Genomic DNA, 26,599 nt, shown 5'->3' with positions numbered 1-26,599 from the left:
GGTTTGGATATAAAGTGAACAGTGTGTGCAGTGAACAGTAACCCTGTATTGGGTTGGTTTGTGTGTGCGGTGAACAGTAACCCTGTATTGGGTTGGTTTGTGTGTGCGGTGAACAGTAACCCTGTATTGGGTTGGTTTGTGTGTGCGGTGAACAGTAACCCTGTATTGGCTTGGTTTGTGTGTGCGGTGAACAGTAACCCTGTATTGGCTTGGTTTGTGTGTGCGGTGAACAGTAACCCTGTATTGGCTTGGTTTGTGTGTGCGGTGAACAGTAACCCTGTATTGGCTTGGTTTGTGTGTGCGGTGAACAGTAACCCTGTATTGGCTTGGTTTGTGTGTGCGGTGAACAGTAACCCTGTATTGGCTTGGTTTGTGTGTGCGGTGAACAGTAACCCTGTATTGGCTTGGTTTGTGTGTGCGGTGAACAGTAACCCTGTATTGGGTTGGTTTGTGTGTGCGGTGAACAGTAACCCTGTATTGGCTTGGTTTGTGTGTGCGGTGAACAGTAACCCTGTATTGGCTTGGTTTGTGTGTGCGGTGAACAGTAACCCTGTATTGGCTTGGTTTGTGTGTGCGGTGAACAGTAACCCTGTATTGGCTTGGTTTGTGTGTGCGGTGAACAGTAACCCTGTATTGGGTTGGTTTGTGTGTGCGGTGAACAGTAACCCTGTATTGGGTTGGTTTGTGTGTGCGGTGAACAGTAACCCTGTATTGGGTTGGTTTGTGTGTGCGGTGAACAGTAACCCTGTATTGGGTTGGTTCGTGTGTGCGGTGAACAGTAACCCTGTATTGGCTTGGTTTGTGTGTGCGGTGAACAGTAACCCTGTATTGGCTTGGTTTGTGTGTGCGGTGAACAGTAACCCTGTATTGGCTTGGTTTGTGTGTGCGGTGAACAGTAACCCTGAATTGGCTTGGTTTGTGTGTGCGGTGAACAGTAACCCTGAATTGGCTTGGTTTGTGTGTGCGGTGAACAGTAACCCTGTAATTGGGCTTGGTTTGTGTGTGCGGTGAACAGTAACCCTGTATTGGCTTGGTTTGTGTGTGCGGTGAACAGTAACCCTGTATTGGCTTGGTTTGTGTGTGCGGTGAACAGTAACCCTGTATTGGCTTGGTTTGTGTGTGCGGTGAACAGTAACCCTGTATTGGCTTGGTTTGTGTGTGCGGTGAACAGTAACCCTGTATTGGGTTGGTTTGTGTGTGCGGTGAACAGTAACCCTGTATTGGGTTGGTTTGTGTGTGCGGTGAACAGTAACCCTGTATTGGGTTGGTTTGTGTGTGCGGTGAACAGTAACCCTGTATTGGCTTGGTTTGTGTGTGCGGTGAACAGTAACCCTGTATTGGCTTGGTTTGTGTGTGCGGTGAACAGTAACCCTGTATTGGCTTGGTTTGTGTGTGCGGTGAACAGTAACCCTGTATTGGGTTGGTTTGTGTGTGCGGTGAACAGTAACCCTGTATTGGGTTGGTTTGTGTGTGCGGTGAACAGTAACCCTGTATTGGGTTGGTTTGTGTGTGCGGTGAACAGTAACCCTGAATTGGCTTGGTTTGTGTGTGCGGTGAACAGTAACCCTGAATTGGGTTGGTTTGTGTATAACGTGCCTCTTCGTAAGCCATGCTCTTTATTTCTTCCACGGCAATGTTCAATCAAGACAGCTCAGCATTAAGCAGTAGCTCATTTTGTTTGTGTTATTATTATTATTATTTATTCATTTATTTTCAGTATTTATCATTCGTTTTTATCTTTGTAATAATTTTTTTCTTCTAGCTATCAATGTTCTAAACGTGACAGCATGAGTGGCTCTAGTGTTCAGTTAGGGTCCAGTGCCCTTATGTACTGCAGGCTTTATAATAACACTTGAATGGAGAGTGGGTTCGTTGTGTGACTGGGGCCCGCAGTATCCTTTTCTGTCATGATAAATGACTGTAATCATGTTTGTGCTTCTCATTTACTTCCACGCACCAATATAACACATGAAACTTCCCATTTGTCTGATTTGGCCAGTCTCTTATGTAATTGAGTTCAACTCACCCCTAAGGCAGCCACGCACAATGAATTAGATGAAATGTATACCGCTCGCAACCCTGAGCTCTACACTATCTCTGTCTAGGGTTGGCAATCAAGGCTAATCACCGCTCTCATGTTTTTCCAATAGTGCAAACATTAAACAAGCCAGAAAAGTCACTTCACAGCACTCACATGCATAGGAAATCAATCCTCTTGATTTGATTCTTTCGAAAACAAATGCGGCAAACTCAGCAGGAATGAATACTTCTGAACCTGCGTTACCCCCCACCCCGGTTCCAGGACAATTGATTTTATTATTTCAATATTACCATAAAAAAGCACTTGGTATTTGGCACCTTGTTTACAAGGGCAAACAGGGTTTACACTCTCTATAAGAGCTTGTGTGTGTGCATGTGTCTGTGCGTGCGTGCATGTGTGTTCGTGTGCGTGTGTCTGCGTATTTGCAAGTTGTGGTCAGTGCTTTGTAATGTCAAATTGTGTGTGTCAGCGTACTGTAGTGTGTATTGTTAGGCTGTGCTGTTGTGTGTCGGGGAGAGCTTTTCCAATATAACAGTATCAAGCGTCCCAATGTGACTGGATCACAGATTGAAACTCTTGGGAATTCAGTGGCTATGATGTAACTTTTACTTTTGCGTGAAAGTGTCTCAAACTGTTAACATGATCAAAGCTACCTCCTCATGTGACTTCCTGTATAAATAGTTTCTGGCAGGTTACTAAGAGGAAATTATACACCACAGAACTAGAATAAAAAATTATTTGAAACCTCATAAATATTATATGAGAGGAGGCTGACTTGTGATTAAAATGTATTTTTCCACCAGAAATCTCTGCAGTCACAGAGAGATGAATGTAATGTACATTAGACAGACAGACAGTGGCTCTGTTCACAGTGCTGTGATACACGTTAGACAGACAGACAGACAGACATATGGTGGCTCTGTTCACAGTGCTGTGATGCACATTAGACAGACAGACAGACACACAGTGGCTCTGTTCACAGTGCTGTGATACACATTAGACAGACAGACAGACAGACATATGGTGGCTATGTTCACAGTGCTGTGATACACGTTAGACAGACAGACAGACAGACGGTGGCTCTGTTCACAGTGCTGTGATGCACATTAGACAGACAGACAGACAGACGGTGGCTTTGTTCACAGTGCTCTGATACACATTAGACAGACAGACAGACAGACATATGGTGGCTCTGTTCACAGTGCTGTGATACACGTTAGACAGACAGACAGACGGTGGCTCTGTTCACAGTGCTGTGATACACGTTAGACAGACAGACAGACGCTGGCTCTGTTCACAGTGCTGTGATACACGTTAGACAGACAGACAGACGCTGGCTCGGTTCACAGTGCTGTGATGCACGTTAGACAGACGCTGGCTCGGTTCACAGTGCTGTGATGCACGTTAGACAGACGCTGGCTCTGTTCACAGTGCTGTGATGCACGTTAGACAGACGCTGGCTCTGTTCACAGTGCTGTGATGCACGTTAGACAGACGCTGGCTCTGTTCACAGTGCTGTGATCACATTTCTGGACTGTACTTTTTTTTTTTTACCAACAGTCTAGTTTGAATGTCAGATTGCGTAATTCAGAAATACAGACTTTTAAAAGACATTTTTCAAACAACTCCAAAGTTAAAGAATCACACTTTCTTATATACTGTTCCTGTTAATGCTTTCTCTTTCTCTCTCCTCTCTGTCTCCTCTCTCTATCCTTGACTCTCTTGTGGACACACAGGTAAGTTATGGAAGAATGCAGTCTGGGGCTTATCTGACTAGAACAAACACACTTTCACACACACACACACTTTCACACACACTGACACAGAGAAACACACACACACACACACACACACTGACAAAGAGAAACACACACACACACACACACACACACACACACTGACACAGAGAAACACTGACACAGAAAAACACAGAGCCTCCAGAGACTCTGCTCTAATCACTTGTTCCAGACCTGACAGTTGGCTGAAGGTATTTGGTAAACCCCATCAGAGCTCCCCTTTGCTCTTGTACTAGAAAGAGATCGGTGATGCCTGCAGAAGAAGACTTGTAGAGAGTCAGAACACAATTAGACAACAGGAACCTGTTTTCTACATTGCTGCACTAGTCAGGCTTGACTTAGGGTTAGGGTTTTTTATAAACCAAAATTATAATCACATTTGTTTGTAAAGAGTAATTGCACCTTGATTCTCAGGTAGCTGGAATCCGATTAAACTGCACATAACTGGGAATTTTCCGTAAGAAAGCCCTGTTTGAATGGCACCTCGCTTAGCGGGGTAAACAGTCAGACTCAGAGTGCTTTCTGAGGGGCCCGGATTCGAATTCCAGTCTACGAGGCAGAGTGTTTCTTCACTGCCTGTGCTCCTTCGCTCTCGACGCTGTCTAATCTGTGTCTCTGATTTAAGTGCCCTGGGCATTGGAAGGCGGTCTTTAAATGGGAGCTAAGGCAGCATGGAGTGGCAGCCAGTTCAGCAGGCTGGGCGTGGGAGTAAACACTGGGCCCTGCGTGAATTGAGATGGATTCTCTACAGTGTCTTATGGCTTTTTATTCCTACATGATGGTAATGAAGGCTCGTGTAGGGGTAGAAGCCATGAAACAGGTGGTGAACGGTCAGCGGAGGTCAGCGTGAATCCAGCCAGGATTGTCCAGGGGTCCAGTGAACCAGCAATTTCACCCCTGTGGAGTGGCACCGCTACTGGAGTAGCTTCACTGAGGCAGGTGGAGCCACTCTGTTTTGGGAGCGGAGACTTCATGTGACACTGGATGTTGTTTCTCCTAGTGCTTTAAATCAATTCATATGAGTTGTGAAGTTACACAAATTGATTTGTACTGCAGCTCAGTAAAATATTATACACTTACAGTAGAGTTGGGATGGGAAGAAAATCACAATCACAGTAGTGTAGTTGCTAATGCAGCTGACATCAGCATGGCTTGAGTTTCACAGGTTAATTGAAGAGAGGATTGGCACTGGGGTTTACAAAGTCATTCTGTTTCTGCTGTCTCTTATGCTGTATCCTTTATTTCTTTCCTTTCTCAGCTACAATAAAATAACTTTCATTCACTTTGCCTGTGCTTCTGTTTCTTCTTTCCGAGACATCCTTCACACTGTTCTAGCGGGTGTGCTGACATGCAGGATACAGGGCTGGTAAGACAGCACCCAGCTGTGTAGGGTATCGACAGGCTTGTGTCTGGAAGGGAGGTGATGACAGGCTATTAGATAGGACTCTCAGCCCACATGCCAGAGTGATTTCATATGTTTATAGCAGGTGACGCCTAGAGAAAGTTACACAGCTGTGTCGGAACCAGTGGGACTGAACACATATCTAATATCCTGTCATCACACATCCTGTTCATAGCACTATGTTTAAATATATTGAGTATCCTCTTTATTCAAGTCTAAATCTCCTCCAAGATCAGCCCATTAGCCAAGCAGCACCCAGTAATAACTCCTGCCAATCAGGAAATTCAGCTCAGACCAGGCATCCCAATCTACACGCGGTAAAGGTGGAAAGCTACACAGCAGCGTTTAAATAAACCCATGAGGAATGCAAGGTGTGCAGGTGGTAGAGTGGTGCATCAGTCCAGAGCACTGACCTGCCACAGGGAGAGCTTGCTTTTTAGATTCTTGGTGAAGAAGGTTCTATAAGCTACCAGAAGTCAGTTACAGAATGAGATTGGAGAGAGATGCATACCTAGACATCCAGCATGCTGCACAGTCCGATAATTGGGTCCTCGCCATCTGTCTTCTAGATACTGCCCTGTGTTGCACGCCTTTATACTGAAAATTGCTGTGTACCTCAGACAACATGGCAGTCAGGTGAGATGTAAAAGCGAGGTCCTATTGTAAGTGACTCTACAGCAGCAGAGGCTGTGTGGTCCAGTGGTTAAAGAAACAGGCTTGTAACCAGGAGGTCCCCGGTTCAAACTGACTTATTGTGTGACCCTGATCAAGTCACTTGTGCTTCGTCTTTTGGGTAAGACGTTGTTATAAGTGACTGCAGCTGATACACAGTTCACACACCCTAGTATATTGTAAAGTGCTTTGTGATGGTGGTCCACTATGAAAGGTGCTATATAAAGATTATTATTATTATAATACTCCCCCACTCCTGCTCAGCAATGAAGCTATGACAGGCAGTCAGAACGTGTGTAGTGGTGTGTGTACTCCCTGGTGTTTTATTCTGTGGGTGGGAGTCTAATCCTGAGGATATTCATCATCATCATCATCATCATAATAAAAATAATAAAAGTGAAAGCTGTTTTTTTTTCCTCATGCACACAAAGCTACACAGATAAATACCTTGGGTCATATTGACACGAGGCATTATGTTTGTGTACAAGATAAGTTCTTATTTTCTGTTTATAAGTTTTTGACCCCAACCTAGGAAAAGTCATAAAATATTACAGGGAAATGTGACGAAGTACCTGTTACCAAGGAGACACGCTACAGTTAAGTGCTCACTCACATTTATTTACATTGTAAATCACACAGTACAAAAATAACAAACCACACAAAACCAGCACCGTTCCTTCAGCATCACTATCGTCACTAACACCGTGATCACTCTTTAAATACACCTGTGGCTTATTAAATTCACAGCTCCAGCCACACCCCCACCCAATGCTGCTAGTGGCAGTGCTGGCAGCTGTGTGGAGCACTGCAGTGGAAATGCTGCTAGTGGCAGCGCTGGCAGCTGTGTGGAGCACTGCAGTGGAAATGCTGCTAGTGGCAGCGCTGACAGCTGTGTGGAGCACTGCAGTGGAATTGCTGCTAGTGGCAGCGCTGGCAGCTCTGTGGAGCACTGCAGTGGAAATGCTGCTAGTGGCAGCGCTGGCAGCTCTGTGGAGCACTGCAGTGGAAATGCTGCTAGTGGCAGTGCTGGCAGCTGTGTGGAGCACTGCAGTGGAAATGCTGCTAGTGGCAGCGCTGGCAGCTGTGTGGAGCACTGCAGTGGAAATGCTGCTAGTGGCAGCGCTGACAGCTGTGTGGAGCACTGCAGTGGAATTGCTGCTAGTGGCAGCGCTGGCAGCGACACTGCATCGTTTCGGTACCATTGCATACTGGAGACCGGCTGCTCATTATAATGTTTTGCCAATACAGCACTTAGAGGGGACAGCTATCTATTCAGGTATACGTAGACGTGAAGAAGCAAGTTGTCCAGATTGAAGTACAACAGGCAATATAGTGCACTACAATCGTTCTGTATTTTTTTCATCTGTCCCAGTAGGGTGGTAGTGTTGCAGCTCAGTAAAATATTATACACTTACAGTAGAGTTGGGATGGGACTGAGCCAACTGAACTAGAAACCTGTGTATTGCCCGGTACGTAGCACAGCACATCCTAGTCAACACTGCCGTGCGAACACAACATAGTCTTTTCATAAAGTATAGATGTTAAATAAAGGAAATATAGGGGTAGAGACCTGAGCAGCAGGCAGGAGCAGGGCATGAATATGAATCTCCTCCAGACGCAGGTTCATCTGCCTCGCCATGCTGATGTGGTGTGCGTGTCTGTGAAAGTCTTTGCAGATTTCATTAGCATGGCTGTGTGGAGCTCTGCAAGAAGAATAAAACACATCAGGTGCACCTTGGAGCTAGTTTGACCTCCCAGGTCTGTAGACAGGAGCAGAGCCAGAGGAAACTGGCTTTAGCTATTTATCACAGCTAGCTAGTCGAGGTGCAGTAAGGAGCCAGTAAAGCTGCATGGCACAGCCTGGGTTCAGTGGTTCTGCCTAGAAAGGATCTTTTGGTCCACAAAAAAAGCATGGTCTGGAAAGTGTTTGTCTGTTTGACTAACAGTTAGATTCTCATAGCTATTTACTGCAAAATATCAGTACCACAATTTTCTTTTGAAAGGGAATTGCAATTCTAAAATAAACAAAAATTGACTTACAAGCCCTGAGGGCCTTTTTTATTTTTTAAATGCATTAATGACATTAAATGGCTTTAGCGTCTCAAAGCTTCTGAAGTGAAAAACATATCCAATAATTAACCAAATCAGAAAGACACAAATCACACAACTGATTCAGGTGTGTCATTCTTCTCAAGTTGTTTGTTATTAATTTTAGAATTTTAATTGCTCTTTTTGTACATTTTCAGAGCAAAAAAGAACTCATGCTAGTGACAATTTGAGTATAAAGGCTCTGAGATTGTGGCCCGCTGCATGCAATACAGCAGTATGTTGAAGACAGACAGTGAAAGTCTAATTACCGAGCTGTGCCCCATATTGAAGGTGTAGGTGTGTGCCAGACTCTCATCCTGAGTCTAAGCCAGTGCAGAGCGTCCCTGCCCCAGAGCCCGTGTGCTACAGATGGTGCAGTGAGCTGTGCCATAGACAGTGCCAACGTTTCTAAATCCTCTCTTTAAAAAGCAGATGGTTAATTCGATGCCTGTGAGACTGGTTAGTGAAAACCCCAAGTCATGCTATTGTTCTGCAAACATTGCTAATCAGCCTATTGGATTTGCTATCAGCAACAGCAGAGGGGCAGGAGGTTGGGATCTTTAATCAGTGTTGTCTTTGCTGCAATCAACTCTAATCGGACTCCATGGAGGGGCCAGGAGACTCATCGTTACTCTCATCCTCCAGCTCTCTGCCAGCACGTCCATCACAAGTCAGCCTTTCCATTAAAATAACAACGGCTCAGGCTTCAACTCAAGCTCTGCGATTGTTACAGATGCTCTCTCTAGTGTCCATTCCCTGCCCTCTCTAACCCTCTGCAGGAATAAAGATAATGGAGCAATCAGGAGCTCCACAATGCCAGTGTCTCTAGGTATTTTCAGTGGTTTATTCCCATTATATTTCCATGGTGCTATTTACCTACATCACTCTGTCTCTTCACAGCCCTTTATCATCTTCGGTGTTGTTTTCACTTCTGCCTTTACTTTCTGTAGCTGAATTAATCAGATATTCTGAGGTAACGTGCTACACTGGTATTGTGTGTAAAACACATTGCTCTCGCTGTGCAGGACAGAGAGAGAGTCCCTTTCCAAATTTGAAACCCCTCCTTATACCACCCTGCTTTACAGAACTCGCAGGACAGGTGTGCATAGAGTAAAGCATGGGACTGTAGCCCAGAGAGCATTGGGAGGCTCTGAGTCAGCCTGGGAGGTTACGTTTCTATAGAGCTCTCTGCTCAGGCTGTCTGTTCTCTCACTGTTTGCAGATCTGATAAAAGGCTCATGCCTCAGTGCCTTGCATCTGATTCTGCTGTTCCTCGCTGTGACCCCAGTCCCAGACTGTCTGATCGGAGCACGGCCCTTGATTAAAGGCTGACAGGCACTCGCCGTGTCCTAACGTGCTTCAGATGCAAACCTGCTGCTGGACTTGCCCTCTTTGTACAAGACTCCACTGTTCTGACACTGGCGTCTGTCCAGTCAGTGGATCAGTCAGTGAGTACACCACTCCAGGCTGCTGGTTGCAGGAAACTTGAATCGTAAGGTTTGTGATATAACAGGCACCCTGTGTGTAACACTGAGAACCCCCTGGATTAAATACGTCTCTTGTGTCAACAGCACCTTGTGTGCACAATCTATCCATAGTGTACTACCTAGCATACTATAAACTGAGTGTACTGCTAGCCTTGTGTACTACAGGCAACCTGTATATAACATGGATATGTGCTCCTCAGATATGTGAAAGAGTGCAGATTATATTCCAAACATTACGGTAACCACTCTCAACCATATGCTAAACTAGACGCTGCCATGATGTCAGTTTAAATGGAAGATTTGATAGTATATCCTGTACACTGTCAGTGTCACTCTGGGCACATACACTCTACAACCCTGTTTCATAATAAATACTTCCATAAACTGAGAGCAGAGCCGTGTAATTACATTGGATAATCACCAGTGGTTCCTGTTCTTACATTGGTAACTGCTGTGCAGGGACATGAAAGTGGCCTTACGAACATCTGGGGTAACCGCATGGCACAGGCCATCCCCATGTACTTACACACTCATTCCACCAAGCGTTATCACACAAGAGCAGGAACCATTGGTAGGGTTATTACCTGGTTATACAATCTGCCCCACAATCTAAAGAGCTGCTGTAACCAGCACCAGAATGCCTTTGTGCCACCAAAAGCAACACTGGTACTGATACACCACCATGGTACTAGGGTTGCCAGTGTAGATTGTGATACAATGTGTATGTCAAAATAGAAAAACCATTGCGTTCCCATTCTACCGATGCAGCCTTGTTGTACCACTGGGGCTGCCCAATTTAACACAGGATCATTGCATGCATTGCCACTGTTATTTACAGTGGCTCTCAAAAGTATTCACCCTCCTTGGACTTTTCCACATTTTATTTTGTTACAAGATGGAATCAAAATGGATTTAATTAGGAGTTTTTGCCACTGATCAACACAAAAAAAGTCCATAATGTCAAAGTGAAAAATAAAATCTACAACTTGTTCTAAATTAATTACAAATACAAAACAGAAAATAATTGATTGCATAAGTATTCACCCCCTTGAGTCAATATTTGGTAGAGGCACCTTTGGCAGCAATTACAGCCACGAGTCTATTTGGATAAGTCTCTACCAGCTTTGCACATCTGGACACTGCAATTTTTGCCCATTCTTGTTTGCAAAATTGCTTAAGCTCCATCAAGTTGGATGGGGTCCTTTGGTGAACAGCAATTTTCAACTCTTTCCACATATTCTCAATTGGATTGAGGACCGGGCTTTGACTGGGCCACTCCAGGACATTGACCTTTTTGTTTTTAAGCCACTCCAGTGTGGCTTTGGCTGTATGTTTGGGGTCATTGTCCTGCTGGAAGATGAATCTTCTTCCAAGTCCCAGGTCTCTTTCAGAAGTCAGCAGGTTTCCCTCCAGGATTTCTCTGTACTTTGCTGCATCCATTTTGCCCTTTATCTTCCTGAGCTTTCCAGGCCCTGACGCAGAGAAGCATCCCGATAGCATGATGCTGCCACCACCATGCTTAACAATAGGGATGGTGTTCTCAGGATGATGTGCGGTGTTAGGCTTGCGCCAAACATAGCGCTTAGCGTTGACGCCAAAAAACTCTATTTTGGTCTCTTCAGACCATAGCATTTTCTTCTACCATAGAGTCTCCCACATGCCTTCTGGCAAACTCTAGCCAAGATTTGATGTGAGTTTTTTGCCACTCTCCCATAAAGGCCAGTTTTATGAAGCACTCAGGCTATTGTTGCCGTATGCAGTGTCTCCCAGCTCAGCCGTGGAAGACTGCAACTCCTTTAGAGTTGCCATAGGCCTCTTTGTGGCCTCCCTGACTAGTGCCCTTCTTGCCCGGATACTCGGTTTTTGAGGATGGCCTGTTCTAGACAGATTCACAGTTGTGCCATATTCTCTCCATTTCTTAATAATGGACTTTACTGTGCTCTGGGGGATATTCAATGCCTTGGAAATGTTCTTATATCCTACCCCTGATTGGTGCTTCTGAAGAACCTTATTCCGGATTAGCTTTGAATGTTCCTTCATCTTCATGACGTAGTTTTTGTTGGGAAATGTACTAACCAACTGTGGGACCTCCCAGAGACAGGTGTATTTAACCTGACATCATGTGAAACACCTTCATTGCACACAGATGGACTCCATTCAACTAATTATGTGACTTCTAAAGACAATTGCTTGCACCAGAGCTTATTTAGGTGTGTCACAGCAAAGGGGGTGAATACTTATCCAATCAATTATTTTCTGTTTTATATTTGTAACTAATTTATAACAATTTGTAGATTTTATTTTTCACTTTGACATTATGGACTTGTTTGTGCTGATCAGTGGCAAAAATTCCTAATTAAATCCATTTTGGTTCCATGTTGTAACACAGAAAAATGTGGAAAAGTCCAAGGAGGGTGAATACTTTTGAGAGCCGCTGTATTTTAATATCCAAGCACCTCACAGGTGTTACGGGTTTACAGTGCAAGATTCTTATTTAAGTATAGTTTCCAGTAAGTGCAAATAATACTACTAAAATACAATATGAAATAGCTTGCAAGTTAGAATTATAAATGATATCTACAATAACATATTAATAGTGTGGTAGTGCATTGTGCCTCTGTATTGCTGTTGAAGGGATTAGATGTTCTTCAATAACAGGCTTTAATGCTGCTCCATGCAGTGTTGACTTTGTAAGAACGTTGTGATTGTGTTACTGCTTTGTGTTTGGTGCCTAGACAGTTAGATACTGTTTATATTCAAGGTGTCTGTAGAGAGACATGCCTGGTAACTTCAGTCCATGGGAGCTGGTGCCCTGGCTGGCAGGCTTCCTGGGTACCACAGAGTCTATTATCCCTCCACAATAGGGAGATGAAGCTGCTTTTTTGTGTGAAGTGTGAGACTCCTCTCTCAGTGTGATTGAGTGTGCCGGTGTACAAAAACATGTTCAGAATCCCATCTGGAGGACAGTGCTGAACTGCAAAGCGCTGAGGCAATGAAACAGACGGGCACCAGTCCGAGCGCTCAGTGTTTACCACATTCAGGGCTGCAGTAATTACCTCCCCATGGGCGAGCTCCTTGTGAGCTCAGCAAACACAGCCTGCTCTGCAAAAGCCAAGAGAGAAAGTGGGGAAAGCAAATGTTAGCTCTGAGTGGAAATGCTAATGTGGCATTTGCTCAGCTTTCTGTAAACTGAGCCTTGCCCAGCAACAGGAACAACGGGGAGGCCAATTACAATTCTGCCAGGGCTCCGGCGACCAGAGAGAGAGAGAAAGCTAGCTTTGTGTTTAGGATTTCTCTAATTATTTTATTTTTTTTCCTAAGCTGTTCAAACTGAATATCCATCAAAGTGAGCTGCTCCCTCTGGAAACTCCTGTTTCCCAGCATGTCCTGTTTTATTACTCTGCCTGAAGACACTACATTTAACACTTCTATAGCAGATGCTAACTTTTCAGTCAAGTTGTGTGCAAAGATACACTCAAGCCAAACTGTTGAGGTAAATACGTGTGCCGTTTTATCAGTTCTGTAACATTTGGCCTTTTGCTTAGCCATTCTTACAGAAGCATCCTGAAATGTATTTAACTGCAGCCATTCTCCTGCCCACTCTAAGCGTTCAAAGAAAGTCTTGTACTGTAACAGACCAGGTCAACTTGTTATGTACTGTCTATCTAAATGTCTATAACGGCAGACATTGGGAGCCTCCCCAGGTCATTCCCATTGTCCACAGTGACCTGGTGCATCCAAACCCTTTCGTTAGATGCAGGCTCACAGGCACTGGTACACTGCTAGGAAGAGTGTATAAAGGTGAAGGAGCAGATCATTGTCTTTGCAGGGTTGGAGTTTAAAGCAACTTCAAAGTCTGCTCCCTACATCAACACCCCTCCTTTCTAAAGCCAGCTCCACTTGGTTGCATGTGGGAACAGTTTAATGCTGTGCTGAGTTGTTTTTCCCTTTCTGAAATGGTTTCTTCTATATCGGGCCTGTGGTGCTTTCTTTTTGATAACCAGGGATTGTTTTGCTTGACAACAGGGAACAGAAGCCAGCAGAGCTGCTAATGCTTTGATTTCAACATCTAGCAAATTACACACCGCGTCGCGCCCGATTGATGCGTTTAGGAATTTTTCATACCTAATCACTCTGAGTGCTCATCTACTGTGTTTAATGATCTCTCCTCCATCTCTCTCTCTCTCTCAAACCCACTTCTCCCACTCTGTTCTCTCGCTACCTCACATGGGTTCACATTCATTGTGTAATTAGTGCCTCTGAATGCAGGGTGCTGGTTGTAGAGCTGCAAGTCCAGGAAGGAGCATATAAACACAAGCTGCATAATACTGCACTCAACTAAGATCGGGGCTTTTATCATAAGACAGACAGATAGCATTAGCATTAGCAGAGCAGCGTTTGGCATCTTTAAATTGTATTTCATTGCCGGGGAAAGCTTTTAAAAGTCTTTGAAAGCATGTAAACAGAAAGGAAGGCACAGTATTTCTGTTGATGTATGGTACATTAAAGAACAGGCATGTTAAGAGAACAATGTCTCGTCCTTGTTTTGCTCAGTCTAAATATGAAGAAGCAAACTCTGTACTGGCCTTGAGGTGCGTAAGGTAAGTAGAAAACTAGATAAGCTCTTTAGTTCAATTAAAACCGTTGGTCTTTAATATCTGGTTCCTCAGCATTGCAGCATAAAATTGCAAGCATTGATTTCTACATCAAAGAAGCACCAGCACCCGTAGTGAATCCAAGAGAAGTGGTGTCAGAATAATGTGCTCTGCCTGAGTGTCACATTAGAACCTGCCTGTCCGACTGGGCTTGGCATCGTTCTGAGTGAGGCATGGGATCCCTGCAGCACTGGCATGCCAGGACGCAGCACCTGGGCAAACAGCCTACCAGAAACTCTGAGTGACGCATGGGATCCCTGCAGCACTGGCATGCCAGGACGCAGCACCTGGGCAAACAGCCTACCAGAAACTCTGAGTGAGGCATGGGATCCCTGCAGCACTGGCATGCCAGGACGCAGCACCTGGGCAAACAGCCTACCAGAAACTCTGAGTGAGGCATGGGATCCCTGCAGCACTGGCATGCCAGGACGCAGCACCTGGGCAAACAGCCTACCAGAAACTCTGAGTGACGCAGCACCTGGGCCAGGGAAACCTGGGCAGCCTACCAGAAACTCTGAGTGAGGCATGGGATCCCTGCAGCACTGGCATGCCAGGACGCAGCACCTGGGCAAACAGCCTACCAGAAACTCTGAGTGAGGCATGGGATCACTGCAGCACTGGCATGCCAGGGAGCAGCACCTGGGCAAACAGCCTACCAGAAACTCTGAGTGAGGCATGGGATCCCTGCAGCACTGGCATGCCAGGACGCAGCACCTGGGCAAACAGCCTACCAGAAACTCTGAGTGACACATGGGATCCCTGCAGCACTGGCATGCCAGGGAGCAGCACCTGGGGAAACAGCCTACCAGAAACTCTGAGTGAGGCATGGGATCCCTGCAGCACTGGCATGCCAGGGAGCAGCACCTGGGCAAACAGCCTACCAGAAACTCTGAGTGACGCACGGGATCACTGTAGCACTGGCAAGCCGGGGAGCAGCACCTGGGCAAACAGCCTACCAGAAACTCTGAGTGAGGCATGGGATCCCTGCAGCACCAGCAAGCCAGGGAGCAGCACCTGGGCAAACAGCCTACCAGAAATGTTGAGAGGCAAAGATTTCACAGCATTCGATAGTGGGTGCACATCAAGCAAGTGCCACAGTAGCAAGTACAGACTTGTTAATAGGCTGCTCCAAAATATCAGTCCTCAGCAATGGCAAACAGAGGGAGAGAGACAAATGTGGCTGCAGACAGAGGGAGAAGACAGCTAAGCTAGAAGGGCTTTCAAGCTTGAAATATGAATGATTAGATACCGCCAGACTCCTTCCAGTATCTTGTGGTGTCAATACTGTTTCGGGTCAAGGCTGTGATCTGGGCAGAAGGCAGCCCGGCCTGATATTCTGTAAATGTCGTAATAAAGTGACCAGATAGCATGAATGGAACAATAGATACATGCCCCTTTTGGCTTCTAATTCATTGATTACCGGTCTCTAACAGAAACTGTTCTGAGATGCAGAGTGCCCCTGTGCTGTGGAAGGTGTTCGCTCCTGAATGATGCACTGTGCCTGTCCCCCAGCCTGCTCTCAGGATTGAAAGTGAAGGCATGAGAGAGCGGCTGTGCAGATAATGAGAGCCGGGGGTCAGTGTGAGACACGTCTGTCTGCAGTGAGAAATCACAAAGGGCAGCTCGCCTTTCTGGACGGAGACACTCTGCTCATTACTCTCCACTTTAATATAGCAGCCAGGCCTTTGACAGTAATGTCTGTCTGCAGGTTATAAATTGTCATTATCTAGAGCCTTAGACCTGCGGAACAGTTTTATAGTGTGTACCTTAAATACTGTGAGAGATGATAGGCTCAATTGACAAAGCTTTAACTCAGCAGTCGTTTATCCCAGTGTTCCACAGTGTGCGTGTGGGTGTGTGTGTGTCCTGATAGTCCCACACAATGTGTGTTTCCTGATAGTCTCTCACGGTGTGTGTGTGTTTCCTGATAGTCTCTCACAGTGTGTGCGTGAGTGCGTGTGTTCTCCTAGTCCCTCACAGTGTGTATGTGTGTGTCCTGTTAATCCCTCACAGTGTGTGTGTGTCCTGATAGTCTCTCACTGTGTTTGCGTGTGTGTGTTTGTCCTGATAGTCTCTCACAGTGTGTGTGTGTGTGTATGTGTCCTGATAGTCTCTCAGTGTGTGTGTGTGTTTGTGTGCATATTTCCTGATAGTCTCTCACAGTGTGTGTGTGCATATTTCCTGATAATCTCTCAGTGTGTGTTTCTTGATAGTCTCTCACAGTGTGTGTGTGTGTGTGTTTCTTGATAGTCACTCACAGTGTGTGTGTGTGTGTGTGTTTCTTGATAGTCACTCACAGTGTGTGTGTGTGTGTTTCTTGATAGTCTCTCACAGTGTGTGTGTGTGAGTTTCTTGATAGTCTCTCACAGTGTGTGTGTGTGTGTTTCTTGATAGTCTCTCACAGTGTGTGTGTGTGAGTTTCTTGATAGTCACTCACAGTGTGTGTATTTCTTGATAGTCACTCACAGTGTGTGTGTGTGTTTCTTGATAGTCTCTCACAGTGTGTGTGTGTGTGTTTCTTGATAGTCACTCACAGTGTGTGTGTGTGTGTTTCTTGATAGTCTCTCACAGTGTGTGTGTGTGAGTTTCTTGATAGTCACTCACAGTGTGTGTGTGTGTGTTTCTTGATAGTCTCTCACAGTGTGTGTGTGTGAGTTTCTTGATAGTCACTCACAGTGTGTGTGTGTGAGTTTGTTGATAGTCACTCACAGTGTGTGTGTGTGTGTGTTCTTGATAGTCACTCACAGTGTGTGTGTGTGTGTTTCTTGATAGTCACTCACAGTGTGTGTGTGTGTGTGTTTCTTGATAGTCACTCACAGTGTGTGTGTGTGTGTGTTTCTTGATAGTCTCTCACAGTGTGTGTGTGTTTCTTGATAGTCACTCACAGTGTGTGTGTGTGTGTGTTTCTTGATAGTCTCTCACAGTGTGTGTGTGTGAGTTTCTTGATAGTCACTCACAGTGTGTGTGTGTGAGTTTCTTGATAGTCACTCACAGTGTGTGTGTGTGTGTTTCTTGATAGTCTCTCACAGTGTGTGTGTGTGTGTTTCTTGATAGTCTCTCACAGTGTGTGTGTGTGTGTTTCTTGATAGTATCTCACAGTGTGTGTGTGTGTGTTTCTTGATAGTCACTCACAGTGTGTGTGTGTGTTTTTCTTGATAGTCACTCACAGTGTGTGTGTGTGTGTTTCTTGATAGTCTCTCACAGTGTGTGTGTGTGTGTGTTTCTTGATAGTCACTCACAGTGTGTGTGTGTGTGTTTCTTGATAGTCTCTCACAGTGTGTGTGTGTGTGTGAGTTTCTTGATAGTCTCTCACAGTGTGTGTGTGTGTGTGTTTCTTGATAGTCACTCACAGTGTGTGTGTGTGTGTTTCTTGATAGTCTCTCACAGTGTGTGTGTGTGTGTTTCTTGATAGTATCTCACAGTGTGTGTGTGTGTGTTTCTTGATAGTCACTCACAGTGTGTGTGTGTGTGTTTCTTGATAGTCTCTCACAGTGTGTGTGTGTGTGTGAGTTTCTTGATAGTCTTTCACAGTGTGTGTGTGTGTGTGTTTCTTGATAGTCACTCACAGTGTGTGTGTGTGTGTTTCTTGATAGTCTCTCACAGTGTGTGTGTGTGTGTTTCTTGATAGTATCTCACAGTGTGTGTGTGTGTGTGTTTCTTGATAGTCTCTCACAGTGTGTGTGTGTGTGTTTCTTGATAGTCTCTCACAGTGTGTGTGTGTGTGTTTGTTGATAGTCACTCACAGTGTGTGTGTGTGTGTGTGTTTCTTGATAGTATCTCACAGTGTGTGTGTGTGAGTTTCTTGATAGTATCTCACAGTGTGTGTGTGTGTGTTTCTTGATAGTCTCTCACAGTGTGTGTGTGTGTGTTTCTTGATAGTCTCTCACAGTGTGTGTGTGTGTGTTTCTTGATAGTCACTCACAGTGTGTGTGTGTGTGTGTGTTTCTTGATAATATCTCACAGTGTGTGTGTGTGAGTTTCTTGATAGTATCTCACAGTGTGTGTGTGTGTGTGTGTTTCTTGATAGTCTCTCACAGTGTGTGTGTGTGTGTTTCTTGATAGTCTCTCACAGTGTGTGTGTGTGTGTTTCTTGATAGTCTCTCACAGTGTGTGTGTGTGAGTTTCTTGATAGTATCTCACAGTGTGTGTGTGTTGGCAGGTGGAGAGGGTGATGAAGGAATCTCTCCAGCAGGCTCTGCTCCGCTCCATCACTGCATACCCCCAGACCCCCCGACACCACTGGGTGCTGCACTGGCCTGGGCAGGTGGTGCTGGCCACCAGCATTATCTACTGGACCCTGGAGCTCTCGCAGGTCTGTCTGCCCTGCAGGCTAATGGCTGTCTGTGTGTCTTTCCAACTACTGTCTGTGTGTCCTTCTGCCCATCTACTAAGTCTAACTGACTGTCGTTCTTCTGTCATCTGTGTCTCTGTGTCTGTCTCCCCGTCCATCTACTGCAACTAAGGGTCTGTTGCCTGACATATGACTGTGCTTGTGTGATGGTGTAACATATGAACATACGACTGTGCCTGTGTGATGGTGTAACGTGTGCCTGTGTGATGATGTTACGTGTGACTGTGCCTGTGTGATAGTGTAATGTGTGGCTTTGTGTGATGGTGTAACGTGTGACTGTGCCTGTGTGATGGTGTAACGTGTGACTGTGCCTGTGTGATGGTGTAACGTGTGACTGTGCCTGTGTGATGGTGTCACGTGTGACTGTGCCTGTGTGATGGTGTAACGTGTGACTGTGCCTGTGTGATGGTGTAACGTGTGACTGTGCCTGTGTGATGGTGTAACGTGTGACTGTGCCTGTGTGATGGTGTAACGTGTGACTGTGCATGTGTGATGGTGTAACGTGTGACTGTGCCTGTGTGATGGTGTTACGTGTGACTGTGCATTTGTGATGGTGTAACGTGTGACTGTGCCTGTGTGATGGTGTAACGTGTGACTGTGTGATGGTGTAACGTGTGACTGTGCCTGTGTGATGGTGTAACGTGTGGCTGTGCCTGTGTGATGGTGTAACGTGTGACTGTGCCTGTGTGATGGTGTAATGTGTGACTGTGCCTGTGTGATGGTGTAACGTGTGACTGTGCCTGTGTGATGGTGTAACGTGTGACTGTGCCTGTGTGATGGTGTTACGTGTGCCTGTGTGATAGTGTAACAGTCTTCACTCCTCAGTCTTGTTCTCAAACACACACCCCCACCCCCACTTTTGCTATCAGGTTTGTTTTGTTTGTTCACCTGTGTGCCAGTAGGGTAGCGTGTTTTATTTAAAGAGAATGTTTTTGTCAGGCAAAGAGACAGCTGTGTCAAAGTGAACATGCCTGGCTGCCCATCAAGTGGTGTTTCAATCCGGAGGCTCAATCACAAGTTTACGAGCTGCAGAAGAGAAAGGACAACCTCAATGATCAACCTGGATAATTCAGAAACATTAACGCTCTCTCACTGGTCACACTCCTCCATCTGTCTTCCATTTCTTCCTTACTCTCTCACTCTTTCTATCTCACTTTCTCCAGCTCCCCCTTGCTCACATTCCCTTCATCTGTCTCCACCTCCCTCTCATTCCCTCCATCCGTCCATTCACTCTCTTTTCCTCTTTCTCCGACTCTCCATTACTTTTTTTAACTATCTCTCCCTCGCTCTCTCTTTCATCTATAACATTAAAACCATAGCACTACAAGAGAAAGGTTTCTTTGAGTCTAGAGCCCTCTGTGCTGATGCCCCCCTTTCTGGCTCTGTCCCAGGCCATTACCCAGGAAGGGGGTCTGCAGTCCTACCTGGAGAAGAGCAACAGGCAGGTGGAGGACATCGTGAGACTGGTCCGAGGCAAGCTCACTAAAATGGAACGCATTACCCTGGGGGCTCTGATCACCGTCGACGTTCACGGTACCTCTGCTTACATGGCTTCACATGCTTGGAATCATTTTAGAAATGGCGAGGATTCTTGTACTCTTAAAGGAGCCATTCTATCCTTTTTCAGTTGCGTTTCCATAGTTTTTGGTTTTTGTTGTTGTTGTTTCAGTGTTTGTTTTAGCCTCACCTAAGTCTATAGCAAAGGTCTTTCGAATGTAGCTTTGTTCTGTACTGTCATGATACCACAGCCTGACCTTGCCTTCCTGTTGTAACAATCCCTTTAAGACCTGTTTAGAGCATATGCCTTTAATAAATGTCACTGTGATAGAACATAGGCTTTGCACGTGTGTGTGTGTGTGGGTATGCTGGTGGCCATCTTGGTGAAGGGATACCCTGTAACGTAACCAAGATGGCCAGCGTTTGCACAGCCACGTGGTTTGACTGTTAGATCGAATGATTCATTGTTTGATTGAGAGTGAATGGAAACGTGTCGAATGTGGTCAGATGGTGATTGGATGATTGATTGAATCAAACAAGCCCCGGACCACTTGAGAACAAAAGAGGTTTGTTAGAGAGAGAGCATTGGAAAGCCATAGCTTGGGTGTGGTATTGTGTTTATTGAGTTTATTTGAATTTTATTTGTAGAGTTTTGATCAAACATTTGTTTTGTTCCTGTGTTTTGTTTGTTGTGTTATTTGTGATTTATTAAAACGACAGATCTGTGTCTGGTTCTCATATTTCAAAGAGCGCAGACCTGCCTTGCCCGGGACGCTGCGCCACAGTCACTTAATAAGCCCCGCCCCTTTAGATTGTTCAGGACTGGCTGGTGCAGTTCCTCTCAGTCTGAGAGCGAGAGTGAAGCATTGCAGTGATACTGCTCCCAGGTAAGGGCAGTGGAGAAGGTAAAACAACAGCTGGACTGTAACACAACCCTGTGTGTGAAGCCAAGCCAAGTGTTTATATTATAGTCAGGGCTGCCCGTGCAGCTCCACCCACGGACGAGACACCTTACACTGTCATGTCCAGCCGTCTCACCCAGACACTCTCTCTGAGGAGATAGACCAAGAGAAGTCCTATATGAAGACACACTCTCTGAGGAGACAGACCAAGAGAAGTCCTGTATGAAGACACTCTCTCTGAGGAGACAGATCAAGAGAAGTCCTGCTTGAAAAGACACTCTCTCTGAGGAGACAGATCAAGAGAAGTCCTGTATGAAGACACACTCTCTGAGGAGACAGACCAAGAGAAGTCCTGTATGAAGACGCTCTCTCTGAGGAGATAGACCAAGAGAAGTCCTGCATGAATAGACACTCTCTGAGGAGACAGAGTAGCTGTGCTGAGCATTATTAATTCTCGGGCACGTCCCGTATCTGGATTTAGGACTGGTGTGTGTTGTAATTCAGAGACATAGCAGAACCATTAGGAAGATTAATATGGATTCATTTGGTGCAAGCACCACACTAATATATTTCCCCATCTCAATTAAAAATAAAAAATCAGATTTTAGCAAGTTCAGAATCTGAAATATTTTTTTGCCGGAGCTGTTACTGCAGTAAGCAGTCATTTTCAACAGCAGATACAGAACTGATACAGTACGGTCCCTTTAGAAGCTGATACAGGGTTATAGAGTCTGACAAGTCCACGCTTGGGACTCAAATTCATGGTAAACCAGTGCCAAGCTTCACTGCAGAACAGTGTGGGTCATGCGTCATCTAAGCCAGCGCTGTACACCGACTGCCCCTGACAAAGCCAGAGAAAGAACATGTAGGCGTAGTGATTTGGCAGCCGCCTGAAGGGCGGGGGGGCACCCATTTGATGGAAGAGCTCATTAATCAAACTCGCTGCATCAGGGGTCTTGACAGCTGTCACATTATTAAACACTAAAAGGCACAGTTAACTGCCGGCTCTTTTTAGGCAGGCTGTGAAGCTCATTGCGGGAAGCTGTGGGAGGAGAGGGGGGGGGGATGGGGTCGAGTCACACAGGTCTCTGTGCGGCAGGCAGATAAACTTCCAGCTTCCATTGAAATTCAGCTGGAGAAAAAATTAAAGCTTTAGCAAAAGCAGATGAAAGCAGAAGCCACTTCTCAAACCTTAGTGACTCGTTACACCTGCAGGAGAGGTGATGAGGCTGGAGCAATCGCCAGTGTGAATGCTGCAAATGCTAAGAATAGCTAAAGAAATGGATTTAACTCCTTGGTTAGGACTGCTTTTAAGATGTACTTACCTACCTAAAAACCAGTACATTTTCATTAGCTATAGTACAATCTTCCCCAGCTGTTGTCCAGCTCACTCGCAGTGCTATGGCAGGTGTTTAGATGTGTGCAATCAGCTGCAGGTTTCCTGATCAAACAAAACACAGGTGATGATCCTTAATAAAAGTCCTGAAGTGTAACTCTGTCCCGGGTCCAGCAGTGTAACTCTGTCCCGGGTCCAGCAGTGTAACTCTGTCCCGAGTCCAGCAGTGTAACTCTGTCCCGGGTCCAGCAGTGTAACTCTGTCCCGGGTCCAGCAGTGTAACTCTGTCCCGAGTCCAGCAGTGTAACTCTGTCCCGGGTCCAGCAGTGTAACTCTGTCCCGGGTCCAGCAGTGTAACTCTGTCCCGAGTCCAGCAGTGTAACTCTCTCCCGGGTCCAGCAGTGTAACTCTGTCCCGGGTCCAGCAGTGTAACTCTGTCCTGGGTCCAGCAGTGTAATTCTCTCCCGCTCTGCTCTTTCAGCTCGGGATGTGGTGGCGCAGCTAAAGGAGCTGGGTGTCAACACTACCACCAACTTCCACTGGGTGGCGCAGCTGCGGTACTACTGGGAGGAGGGGCGTGCTGTGGTGAGGATGATCACCACGTCGGTGCCATATGGCTACGAGTACCTGGGCAACACCAGCCGGTTGGTCATCACCCCCCTCACTGACCGCTGTTACAGGTTTGTGTTTCTAGAAGAGTTGTGCTTTGTGCCTGGATCCCATAGCTAGAAGAAAAGGTGTGTGGAGGGATGAGGAATTCATTAGTTTACGTACAGTAATTACTGCTACGGTAACTTACTTTGGACTGGGTTCGGATGGCTGCATTAAACAAACAAACAAAAAACAAAGCAGAAACTACAGCAGCTGAAGAATGCAGCTGACATGCTCTCTTGAAACTCCAATCTTGATTTACTTACAACCAAAGACAAATAAATCGAGAGAGATGCTTATTTGCATTAATGGATAGAAAAAAAGAACAAGCTCATTGAAAAGAAGGGATTTGCATTAATGCTGCATCTTTCCAGAGTTACACGCGCTTCCCTCTGAGTTACTTTTGGAATGACAGAGCCCAGCCTCCAGGTAGCTTGATCAGCGGATCGCTCTCGATAACCCAGGGAATATTCCTGTCCGTGTACTGCACCCCTGCAGCGGCTGTGGAATTGACACCTGATGAGCAGACTGTGAATACTGTTGCTCTCTATACCCATATACTCTTACTTACATATTCTACAGCCACACCGCTGTACCATGAACTGACAATGAAAACAATATTCCCGGACGGCTGTGTTTAGCAGTAACTCCCCGCTCCTCTTTGGCCAGGACGCTGATGGGAGCGCTGCAGTTAAACCTGGGAGGAGCTCCAGAGGGACCGGCTGGGACAGGGAAGACAGAAACCTGCAAGGACCTGGCCAAAGCCGTGGCCAAACAGGTGAGCATGAATCATTGGCTTTGCGTGTCTGTGTGCACGCCACTCTCTCGGATCCAGATCCATGGAAAATAGGCACAGTCCAGTTTGACATAAACATACTGTACTTTTCAAGTCTTTCAATTAACCCTTTATTTTTATCTTTACAACTTTAACAGTTTTATTTTACTACTTTCACAAAAAACACAACACAGAAATCATAGCATCGACAAAAATCTCTCACGAGAGTGCACCATCTGTAGCGCCATTCCAGCTCAAGGACCCCTTGCGTCAGTTCATTGCTTTTTAGTGGAAAGGTTTGATGCTAACGTTATTTTTCAAGGTGAAAATTTCACGTTGTTGCAAAGCTTTGGGGTGTGAGTTACAGCACAGTCACAGCTCTCCCATTACACTCGCACTCAACCCCCTTCTCTCCATCCCGGCTCCCATTGCACTCGCACTCAACCCCCTTCTCTCCATCCCGGCTCCCATTGCACTCGCACACAACCCCCTTCTCTCCATCCCGGCTCCCATTGCACTCGCACACAACCCCCTTCTCTCCATCCCGGCTCCCATTGCACTCGCACACAACCCCCTTCTCTCCATCCCGGCTCCCATTGCACTCGCACACAACCCCCTTCTCTCCATCCCGGCTCCCATTGCACTCGCACACAACCCCCTTCTCTCCATCCCGGCTCCCATTGCACTCGCACACAACCCCCTTCTCTCCATCCCGGCTCCCATTGCACTCGCACACAACCCCCTTCTCTCCATCCCGGCTCCCATTGCACTCGCACACAACCCCCTTCTCTCCATCCCGGCTCCCATTGCACTCGCACACAACCCCCTTCTCTCCATCCCGGCTCCCATTGCACTCGCACACAACCCCCTTCTCTCCATCCCGGCTCCCATTGCACTCGCACACAACCCCCTTCTCTCCATCCCGGCTCCCATTGCACTCGCACACAACCCCCTTCTCTCCATCCCGGCTCCCATTGCACTCGCACACAACCCCCTTCTCTCCATCCCGGCTCCCATTGCACTCGCACTCAACCCCCTTCTCTCCATCCCGGCTCCCATTGCACTCGCACACAACCCCCTTCTCTCCATCCCGGCTCCCATTGCACTCGCACACAACCCCCTTCTCTCCATCCCGGCTCCCATTGCACTCGCACACAACCCCCTTCTCTCCATCCCGGCTCCCATTGCACTCGCACACAACCCCCTTCTCTCCATCCCGGCTCCCATTGCACTCACACTCAACCCCCTTCTCTCCATCCCAACGGGAGGAAACACCTCTCCAGGGTTTTCTGCACTTGAGCCAGAATCACCCAACAGTATGTTGGCTTAGAATTATAGAATACTACAGAATGCTACTTTGTTACAGTAATACCGAATACTATAGTATATACTATAGCCCTTCAGTGTAATTGACAGTCTCTTATCAGAGTGCTGTGGTTTTGTGCATGACCATTGTCTCTCAGCACTGGGGTGTCTGCCCTTCAGTGGAATCTGCAGCCTGTTATCAGAGCGTTGTTGTTTTGTGCATGACCGCTGTCTCTCTCACGCTCCTTGCAGTGCGTTGTGTTCAATTGCTCTGACGGCCTGGACTACAAAGCCATGGGGAAATTCTTCAAAGGACTGGCGCAGTCTGGAGCCTGGGCCTGCTTTGATGAGTTTAATCGGATCGAGCTGGAGGTAACTCACACCACTCTTCCTTTACCTGAACAGCCTGATTGGATGAGAGTGCCGCTCCGGACAGCTCTGCTCCATTAAGAATCGGGTCCATTGATTGAACTTGAAGGTTAAGTAAAGTGTACCGAGCCCTGACCTAACCCTAAAGCTTTAGCATCGTTTCTGTGAATATCAAGCATCTTTGTAATGGACAACTGTTACATTTAATTATGTTAAAATACCATTTAATCATAAAGATGTACACTGAGGGATTCACTGAACAATGTCAGAAAGCATGATAACCTTTCCTATTGCAAGAACATTACAAACGAGAGGAGGCCATTCACCTGGCAGTGCTAGTCGGGTTCCGAATAGCTGGCTGATCCCAGTGATTCAGTATAAGCAACAATGCTAGGTGACCCATTCCATACCATTATCACTCTCTGTGTGAAGAAGTGTCTCCTTCCTACCCACTCTCCTAATTCTGTCTCTGCTTAATTTCAGCTGTCCTGTGGTTCTGATTTCTGTGCTGCACTTTCAGCATTGGCGAGGGTTAACTTTGTCAACTCCTTTAACATTATCAGTCAAGACCTGCTAATTCTTCTTGATTCTAAGCAAAAAAAAACAACCTACCGCTTATTCATTTAGACCTGTGATTAGACTGGTTGCTACTCTCTCCTTCTCAACTCCAGGCTCCCTTCTCTCCATTAATCTTGTCCTAGTCCAACATGAGTCTTCACTCTCTCTCTCTCTCTCTCTCTCTCTCTCTCTCTCTCTCTCTCTCTCTCTCTCTCTCTCTCTCTCTCATTCCTCAATAATTGTTGTCCTCTCTATCTTGCTTGAAAATTCAGTAATCACCTCTAAAGCAAGCACAAGTGTGTCTCAGTGGTAAGCACTGCACTGACCCGTCCCCCAGGTGCTCTCTGTCGTGGCGCAGCAGATCCAGACTATCCAGAGAGCCGTGTCGGAGCGAGCAGAGAGCTTCGTGTTTGAGGGGACCCAGATCTCCCTGGACCCATCCTGCACTGTCTTCATCACCATGAACCCTGGGTACGCAGGCAGGGCCGAGCTTCCAGACAACCTGAAGGTATTAATATAGCAAATCTAATGTATCTATAACTGAAGCAAACCCTTGAGATAAATCTTTAATAGTGTTATTTGATATACTGTATATATCACTGGTCTTAGACAATGTATAAAACTTGAACAGCTGAACTTCGATGTCTACACATGACTGTATCTGTCCTATCTTGTTATTACTCGACCAAAACATTATAACATATGCAGAGAGGT

At 46.2% G+C, this 26,599-nt stretch overlaps 1 protein-coding gene across 2 annotated transcripts in view; it reads left to right on the top strand.

Annotated features, from left to right (window-relative positions):
- LOC121318020 (dynein heavy chain 3, axonemal-like) overlaps positions 1–26,599 on the top strand; it is a 222,943-nt gene that overhangs the window by 122,719 nt on the left and 73,625 nt on the right. For both annotated transcript variants that reach the window (XM_041254203.1, XM_041254202.1), the window contains exons 25-30: positions 18,301–18,453; positions 19,884–20,025; positions 22,709–22,907; positions 23,548–23,656; positions 25,211–25,330; positions 26,223–26,393. In XM_041254203.1, coding sequence (XP_041110137.1) covers positions 18,301–18,453; positions 19,884–20,025; positions 22,709–22,907; positions 23,548–23,656; positions 25,211–25,330; positions 26,223–26,393 — 894 coding nt within the window. The remainder of the gene's footprint in view (positions 1–18,300; positions 18,454–19,883; positions 20,026–22,708; positions 22,908–23,547; positions 23,657–25,210; positions 25,331–26,222; positions 26,394–26,599) is intronic.

Source organism: Polyodon spathula, chromosome 7 (assembly GCF_017654505.1).
Source record: "Polyodon spathula isolate WHYD16114869_AA chromosome 7, ASM1765450v1, whole genome shotgun sequence".
NCBI classification, from domain to species: domain Eukaryota; kingdom Metazoa; phylum Chordata; class Actinopteri; order Acipenseriformes; family Polyodontidae; genus Polyodon; species Polyodon spathula.
The sequence above is the reverse complement of the archived record's forward strand: the minus strand, read 5'-3'. Positions and strand labels throughout refer to the sequence as shown.